This window comes from Neopelma chrysocephalum, unplaced genomic scaffold (assembly GCF_003984885.1).
Source record: "Neopelma chrysocephalum unplaced genomic scaffold, ASM398488v2 Primary Assembly neopelma1_96589, whole genome shotgun sequence".
Taxonomy (NCBI): Eukaryota; Metazoa; Chordata; class Aves; order Passeriformes; family Pipridae; genus Neopelma; species Neopelma chrysocephalum.
In genome coordinates this window covers 3254-11434 of record NW_020925234.1, presented here as the reverse complement: position 1 = coordinate 11434, position 8181 = coordinate 3254, and the positions used below count along the sequence as shown (strand labels likewise).

The following is an 8181-nucleotide window of genomic DNA, read 5'->3' as shown; positions in this document are numbered from 1 at the left end:
GTTTTCCTCTTTTGGGGTTTTCCTCTTTTGGGGTTTTCCTGCTCGTTGCAGGGCTGCTGGGAAAACCCTGGTTGAGTTTTCCTCTTGCCCTGTCCCCCCTGCAGCTGGAGAAGAAGGAGGTGTCCGAGGACAAGGAGGACATCGAGGCCAACCTGCTGCGCCCCACCGGGGTGGCCCTGAGGGGGGCCCAGTTCTGCCTCAAGATCTTCAAAGCCGAGGATTTGCCCCAGAGTAGGTGTTTGGGAGCGCCCTGGATCCCCTGGCGTCGCGGCATTCCGGGCAGGAATTCGGGCTCAGGGGATGGAGGGAATTATCCATAGTTTCAGTCCAAAGACCTTCTGGATGTCAACCAGTCGTAACGTGCTGGGAGATGGGTCTGCCACTGGTGCAAACTGGTTTTATCCACCTGGGGAGCTTCTCCCCGATGGAAAAGCTGGTGGGACAGCCAGGAGCAGGAGGATGCTGCTCTGGGAATTCCTTGAGCTTTAGGATCTCCCCCTCCTTCCCAGTGGATGATGCTGTCGTGGACAATGTCCGGCAGATCTTCGGCTTCGAGAGCAACAAGAAGAACCTGGTGGATCCCTTCGTGGAGGTCACCTTTGCTGGCAGGACGGTCAGCGGGGGCTGGGAACGGGCTGGGGGGGAACAAGGGGGGCTCCCTTGGGATCCTGGGAGCTGGGATGGCAGGGGGATAGGCCCTTCTGAGTCCTGGAGCTGGGATGGCAGTGGGACACTCATTCCTGGGTTCCCAGGGCTGGGATGGCAGTGGGACAGTCCCAAGGGCTGGGATGGCAGTGGGATGTCTCCGGGGCTGGGATGGCAGTGGGACAGTCCTTTTCAGATTCCTGGAACTGGGACAAGAGTGGGGTGGTCCCTTTGGGTTCCTGGGGCTGGGATGGCAGTGGGACACTCATTCCTGTGTTTCTGGAGCTGGCATGGCAACAGGGCAGTCCCTCCGAGTCCCTGGGGTTGGGACACCAGTGGGGTTTTCCCTTGGGATCCTCAGGGCTGGGAAGGCAGTGGGGTGTTCCTTTGGGATCCCTGGCACTGGGATAGCAGTGGGACACTCATTCCTGGGTCCCTGGGGCTGGGACACCAGTGGGGTGTTCCTTTGGGATCTTTAGGGCTGGGGTGGCAGTGGGGTGTTCCTTTGGGATCCCCGGGGCTGGGATGGCAGTGGGACGGTCCCACTCAGTTCCCTGGGGCTGGGACACCAGTGGAGTGTTCCCTTGGGATCTCTGGGGCTGGGATGGCAGTGGGAAAGTTCCCCCTGGGTCCTGGAGCTGGGATGGCAGTGGGACAGTCCCTCCTGGCTCCTCGGGGCTGGAATGGCAGTGGGATAATCCTTCCTGGGTTCCCAGGCCTGGGATGGCAGTGGGATAGTCCCTCCTGGTTCCCTGGGACTGAGATGGCAGTGGGACACTCATTCCTGGGTTCCTGGGGCTGGGGTGGCAACAGGACAGTCCCACCCAGTTCCCTGGGGCTGGGACACCAGTGGGGTGTTCCCTTGGGATCTCTGGGGCTGGGATAGCAATGGGACAGTCTCTCCTGGGTCCTGGAGCTGGGATGGCAGTGGGGTGTTCCTTTGGGATCCTCAGGGCTGGGATGGCAGTGGGACAGTCCCACCCAGTTCCCTGGGGCTGGGACACCAGTGGAGTGTTCCCTTGGGATCCTCAGGGCTTGGATGGCAGTGGGGTGTTCCTTTGGGATCCTTGGGGCTGGGATGGCAGTGGAGTGGTGCCTCTAGATCCTTGGGGCTGGGATGGCAGTGGGACAGTCCCAAGGGCTGAGATTAGCAGCAGGATGTCTCTAGGGCTGGGATGGAAGTGGGACAGTCCTTTCCAGATTCCTGGAGCTGGGACAAGGGTGGGGTGGTCCCTCTGGGTTCCCAGAGCTGGGGTGGCAGTGGGATAGTCCCTCCTGGGTCCTTGGGGCTGGGATGGCAGTAGGACAGTCCCACCCAGTTCCCTGGGGCTGGGACACCAGTGGGGTGTTCCTTTGGGATCCTCAGGGCTGGGATGGCAGTGGGGTGTTCCCTGGGGATCTCTGGGGCTGGGATGCCAGTGGGGTCACCCATGGGATAGAGGCGGGATTTTGGGGATCCTGAGGCTTCCCAGCTCCCGGGGTGGTGGGAGCAGCACTGACTGTTCCCTCCTCCATCCCACCCCTCCAGCTCTACTCCAGGATCATGGAGAAAAACGCCAACCCCCAGTGGAACCAGTGCCTGACCCTGCCGGCCATGGTGAGCACTGGTGTCCCCATGGGCACCCTGTCCCCCATCCCAACATCCCTCACCATTCCCTGGTGAGCACTGGTGTCCTCTGGATCCCTGATCCCACCATCCCTCACCATTCCCTGGTGTCCCCAGGACCCCCCTGATCCCACCATCCCTCACCATTCCCTGGTGACCACTGGTGTCCCCCATCCCACCATCCCTCACAATTCCCTGGTGCCCCCAGGACCCCCCACCCCCTGATCCCACCATCCCTCCCCATTCCCTGGTGTCTCCAGGACCCCCCTGATCCCACCATCCCTCACCATTCCCTGGTGAGCACTGTTGTCCCCAGAACCCCCCATCCCCCTGATCCCACCATCCCTCCCCATTCCCTGGTGTCCCCAGGACCTCCCACCCCCCTGATCCCACCATCTCTCACCATTCCCTGGTGAGCACTGGTGTCCCCAGAACCCCCCATCTCCCCCATCCCACCATCCCTCCCCATTCCCTGTTGTCCCCAGGACCCCTGATCCCACCATCCCTCACCATTCCCCATCTCTCTTCCCAGTTCCCTTCCATGTGCGAGCGGATGCGGATCCGTGTGACCGACTGGTGAGCTGGGATGGGCTCCCTGTGCCCGCAGCAGCGGGATGGGGGCACGGAGGGACCCCCCTTTGTGCCAACGTCCCCCTGTCCTGCCCCAGGGACCGCCTGACCCACAACGACGTCGTGGGCACCGCCTTCCTGGCCATGTCCAAGATCTCGGCCCCCGGCGGGGACCTGGAGGGTAAGGGTGGGAAGGGGGGCTGGGATTTGGGATGCATGGCCCTGGAGCAGCTCTGCATGGAGTGGCTGAATTGGGCTGGGATTTGGGATGCATGGCCCTGGAGCAGCTCTGCAGGTTGGTGGTGGCTCGGGGGGGGGTGTCACGGCTGTCACTGTCCCTGCCTGGGTGGGTCACCCTGTCCCGTGTCCCTGTGCTGGGTGGGAACAACCCCTCCAGTTTGGCAGATCTTGGGAGTGCTGGAGGTTTGGATCCTGTTCCTGGTGGTGCCCTGTGGGGTTGGGGACAGTGGTGGTGTCACCGGAGCCATCAGATGCCACATCCCACCGGTGGCTCCTCCCGAGGGGGGATTTGGGGGCTGTCACAGGGTGGGATCCAGATCTCCCAGACCCAACTTGTGCTCTCCTGAGTCCTGGGGGGGTTCCAAGGACCATCAGGTGCTGGCAGGGATGGGTGGGTGACACTGTGACAGGGCTGGGTGACACTGTGACAGGGAAGGGTGGGTGACACTGTGACAGGGAAGGGTGGGTGACACCGTGACAGGGATGCAGGAGGTGACACTGTGGCAGGGATGGGTGGGTGACACTGTGACAGGGGACACCGTGACAGGGATGGGGGGTCGATACTGTGACAGGGATGAGTGGGTGACACTGTGGCAGGGAAGGGTGGGTGACACTGTGACTGGGATGGGCGGGTGACACCGTGACAGGGATGGGGGGGTGACACTGTGACAGGGATTCATGGGTGACACCGTGACAGGGAAGGGCAGGGTGACACTGTGACAGGGATGGGCGGGTGACACTGTGACACGGAAGGGTGGGTGACACCATGACGGGGATGGGGGGTGACACCATGACAGGAATGGGTGACACTGTGACAGGGCTGGGTGACACCGTGACAGGGATGGACAGGGCGACACTGTGACAGGGATGGGTGACACTGTGACAGGGAAGGGTGACACCATGACAGGGATGGGGAGGTGACACAGTGACAGGGATGGGCTGGGTGACACTGTGACAGGGATTCGTGGGTGACACTGACAGGGATGGACAGAGTGACACCGTGACAGGGATGGGCAGGTGACACTGTGACAGGGATGGAGGGGGTGGCACCATGACAGGGATGGGGGGGTGACACTGTGACAGTGAAGGGGTGGTGACACTGTGACAGGGAAGGGTGGGTGACACCGTGACAGGGATGGGGGGTGACACCGTGGCAGGGATGCAGGAGGTGACACTGTTGCAGGGAAGGGTGGGTGACACTGTGACAGGGTGACACTGTGACAGGGATAGGGGGGTGACACCGTTACAGGGATGGGGGGTGACACTGTGACAGGGATGGGGGGGGTGACACCGTGACGGGGATGGGGGGGTGACACCGTGACAGGGATTCATGGGTGACACTGTGACAGGGAAGGTGACACCGTGACAGGGATGGCTGGGTGACACTGTCACCTGTGCCAGTTGGGAGGGCAGGGAGCTGGGGCCCAGTTTTGGGGCTGCTGAGGGCCAGGAGCAGAGCCTACCCCGTCCTGCAGGAGCATGAACTGCTGCCGAGGCCTTGTGGCATCTGGATCCCCCCGGGAATGTCCCACCTGGATCCCCCCGGGAATGTCCCATATGGATCCCCCGGGAATGTCCCATCTGGCTTTGGGCATCTCGGGACCCCCTGCTCCACCAGGAGCATCCACAGGGACATGGGCTGGATGGGCTGGGAACAACCTGGGCTGCTGGAAGGTGTCCCTGGGAGCCCCTGGATGGGCTTTGATGTCCCTTCCAACCCGAGCCATTCCAGGATTCCGTGGATCAGCCCCCAGGACGCGGCCCAGGTGCTCCAGCCCCGTGTCCCCCAGCCCTGCCTGGCTCTGCTTGTGTGTGCCCAGTGTGCCCAGTGTGCCCAGTCCCCTCCTCCCCAGTTCCAGCACGGCTCCTGGGCTGGGCTGGAGAGAGAGAGAGAGAGGCCAGGAGGGAGGTGGGATCCCACCCCGCCGCTGGGATTTGCTTGGGAATGCCAGGGATTGCTCCTCAGGGATGCTCAGATCCCGCTCCACCCCAATCCTACAGCCTTGGACAGGCCTTGGATCAGCCTGGGCTGCTGGAAGGTGTCCCTGGATGGGCTTTAAGGTCCCTTCCACCCCAAACCATTCCATGATTCCACCTCTCCCTTTCCTTCTCTGTCTCTCTCCTGTCTCTCTGTGCTGAATCCCGGGAACACCCACCCTCGTTCCCCGTGCCCTTCCATCCCTTTTCCATGCTCCTCTTCCAGCCTTTCCTGACCTCTCTGCCTTTCTTTGTGCCCCAGATGAGTTTCCTGCTCCCCCGAAGCCCCTGAAGGCCTCAGACCGTACGTCCCCGTCCCGTCCCAGTTTGTCGCCGCTCGGGACTGGTTTTACTGGTTCAGTGTCCGGGCTGGGGGAGGATCAGCTGGGTTCAGTCTGGGCACCCTGGGAGAAGGGAATGGCTCTGGCTTGGCCTCCTCCTGCTCTCTGGGAGCAGGGAAAGGGCTCCCCTGCCCTTTGGGGTGTCCCCGTTGGCACGGGGAGCTCAGGGCAGGGCCCTGCCAGGGATTCCTGCCCAAAATTCCATGAAAAGGGGTGATTCTCTTCGTGGAATGACAGAGCTGGTTAGGTTGGAAAATCCCTGTGATCCAACAAATCCAACCATTCCCCCAGCACTGCCAGGGACACCCCTGGCCACGTCCCCAAGTGTCACATCCACAGGGTGTTAAATCCCCCGGGAATGGGGACTCCCCCTGCCCTGGGCAGCTGTGCCAGGGCTGGACAACCCTTTCCAGGAAGGAATTTTCCCAATATCCAACCCCAGCTCACCCCTAGCGCCGCTTGAGGCCGTTTCCTTTCATCCTGTCATTCCTACTCTTGTCCAAGCCCCCTCTTTTACTGTCCCCCCTTCCCTGGAGACCCTTCCCGGGGCTGGGAATTCCCGTTTTTCCCGGGACACAGCCCCATTCCCGCCCTGTGTGTGTCCTGCCCTGCGGTGAGCACTCGCAGGGCTCCGATTTGGGTTCAAACCGCAGCATTTTGGTGCCTCCAGCCCCCCCTCGGGTGGGAGGACACGGCCCTGAGGCACCTCCAGGAATCCCTGCTGGCTCTGATGGATCTTCTCCCTGCCATTCCCAGTGGATGACGGGCTCGGATTCCTGCCGACCTTCGGCCCCTGCTACATCAACCTCTACGGGAGCCCCCGGGAATTCACGGGATTCCCCGATCCCTACGAGACCCTCAACCTGGGAAAGGTGACGTCGGATTCTCTCCGGCCCCGACTAAACCCGGCAGCTCCTCCTGCCCAACCCGGCTGCTCTAACCCCACCCTGCCTCTGGCAGAGGGATCCTGCTCTGGCTCCTGCTATTCCTTGGCTATTCCCGCTGCCTCCGACCTCCCGGCTCCGCTCCCAGAACTTTCCGCCCGGGAAGCACTTCCTGAAGCTTCTTTGCTGCTCTTTTCTCCTCCGCCACGGAGCTCCCGGAAAAACCCAAAGGCAGAGCTGATCCCTTGGGGATGGAACCCTGGGATCCTGATGCTTCTCCCTGCTCTGTCCCCAAGGGAGAAGGAGTCGCCTACCGTGGCAGGGTGCTGGTGGAGCTGGAGACCAAACTGGTGGAGCACCTGGAGCAGAAGGTGGAGGAGATTCCCGCGGATGACGTCCTGAGGGTGGAGGTAACGGGATCTCCGGGGGGATTCCGGGGAGTGTCCGACCCCCTGGGAACGTGGGACACTCTGGAAGGGGTGTGGGGGTTGCTCCTGTGGTTGGGGAGCTCCTGGAGGTGCCTCTTGCTGGGTTCCATTCCAAGGGTTGATCCGTCCGAGGTCGCGCGTGGTGTGAGCTGACCACGGGGAACAGGGAATCAGGGAATGCTTTGGGTTGGGAGGGGCCGGAAAAGTCACCCAGTTCCACGGGCAGGGACACCTTCCACCAGCCCAGGTGGCTCCAACCTGGCCTTGGACACTTCCAGGGATCCAGGGGCAGCCACAGCTTCTCTGGGAAATCCATTCCAGGGCCTCCCCATTCTCACAGCCAGAGATTTCATCCCAAAATCCACTTTTCCAGTCTGAAGCCATTCCCTGTGTCCTGTCCCTCCATGCCTTGTCCCCAGTCCCTCTCCAGCTCTCCTGGAGCCCCTTCAGGCCCTGGAAGGTCTCATGGAGCGTTGGCAGGTTTGCCTCCACTCCGGTGCCCTCCCAGATTTGCTCCTTTTCCTCATTTTTCACCTTCCAGCTGCGTTTTCCCTGAGAAGCTCTGGCCTTCTCCTCATTTTCCTAAATATCTCCCCCAAAACTTCTGTGCTGCAAAGTGTGTTTTTCTCCCCCCTGCAATGGAATTCCCATCTCAGAGGCCTCTCTGGGCTATGTGTGCTGGGGCACTGAAGGGTCCCTGAATCCCAGGATCCCTGAGGTTGGAAAAGCCCTCCCAGCCCATGGATCCCCCCTGTGCCCGATGCCCCCCTTGGCACTGAGTGCCACGGCCAGGCCTTCCTGGGACACCTCCAGGGCTGGGCACTCCAAACCTCCCTGGGCAGCCCCTGCCAAGGCCTCACCACCCTTTCCAGGAGGAAATTCCTCCTGATGTCCAACCTGAACCTCCCCTGGTGCAACTTGAGGCCGTTCCCTCTTATCTTGTCACTTGTTTTTTTGGGAAAAGAGCCCCCCCGGCTCCCCTCTCCTGTCAGGGAGTTGCAGAGCCAGAAGGTCCCCCCTGAGCCTCCTTTTCTCCAGGCTGAGCCCCCCCAGCTCCCTCAGCTGCTCCTGCTGCTCCAGCCCCTTCCCAGCTCCCTTCCCTTCCCTGCTCCAGCTCAAATTGTCTCCATTCCCACCCGGAAGCTGCTGGATGGAAATGACCTGGAGCAATGATGGAATCAGGGAATGGTTTAGGATGGAAAAGCCCTCCAAGCTCGTGGAGGCCAACCATCCCCAGCACTGGGTGCCAGTTCCACCACCAAGTGCCACATCCACAGGGCTTGGAAATCCCTCCAGGGCTGGGGACTCCACCCTGTGCCAGGGCTGGACAGCCCTTTCCAGGAGGAAATTTTCCCAATATCCATTTTAAACTTCTCCTGGCGTAACTTGAGGCCGTTCCCTCTCCTCCTGTCCCCTGTTCCCTGGGAGCAGAGCCCGAATCCTTCCCAGCTCCCCCCTCCTGTCAGGGGGTTGCAGAGCCAGAAGGTCCC

At 61.7% G+C, this 8181-nt stretch overlaps 1 protein-coding gene across 1 annotated transcript in view; it reads left to right on the top strand.

Moving 5' to 3' along the window:
• LOC113981495 (dysferlin-like) overlaps positions 1 to 8181 on the top strand; it is a gene marked incomplete at its 3' end in the record, with an annotated part of 12701 nt that overhangs the window by 1324 nt on the left and 3196 nt on the right. Inside the window, exons 5-11 of the mRNA XM_027708903.1 lie at positions 105 to 231; positions 510 to 613; positions 2174 to 2242; positions 2784 to 2827; positions 2920 to 3002; positions 6136 to 6251; positions 6560 to 6673. Of these exons, the coding sequence (XP_027564704.1) occupies positions 105 to 231; positions 510 to 613; positions 2174 to 2242; positions 2784 to 2827; positions 2920 to 3002; positions 6136 to 6251; positions 6560 to 6673 (657 nt within the window). The remainder of the gene's footprint in view (positions 1 to 104; positions 232 to 509; positions 614 to 2173; positions 2243 to 2783; positions 2828 to 2919; positions 3003 to 6135; positions 6252 to 6559; positions 6674 to 8181) is intronic.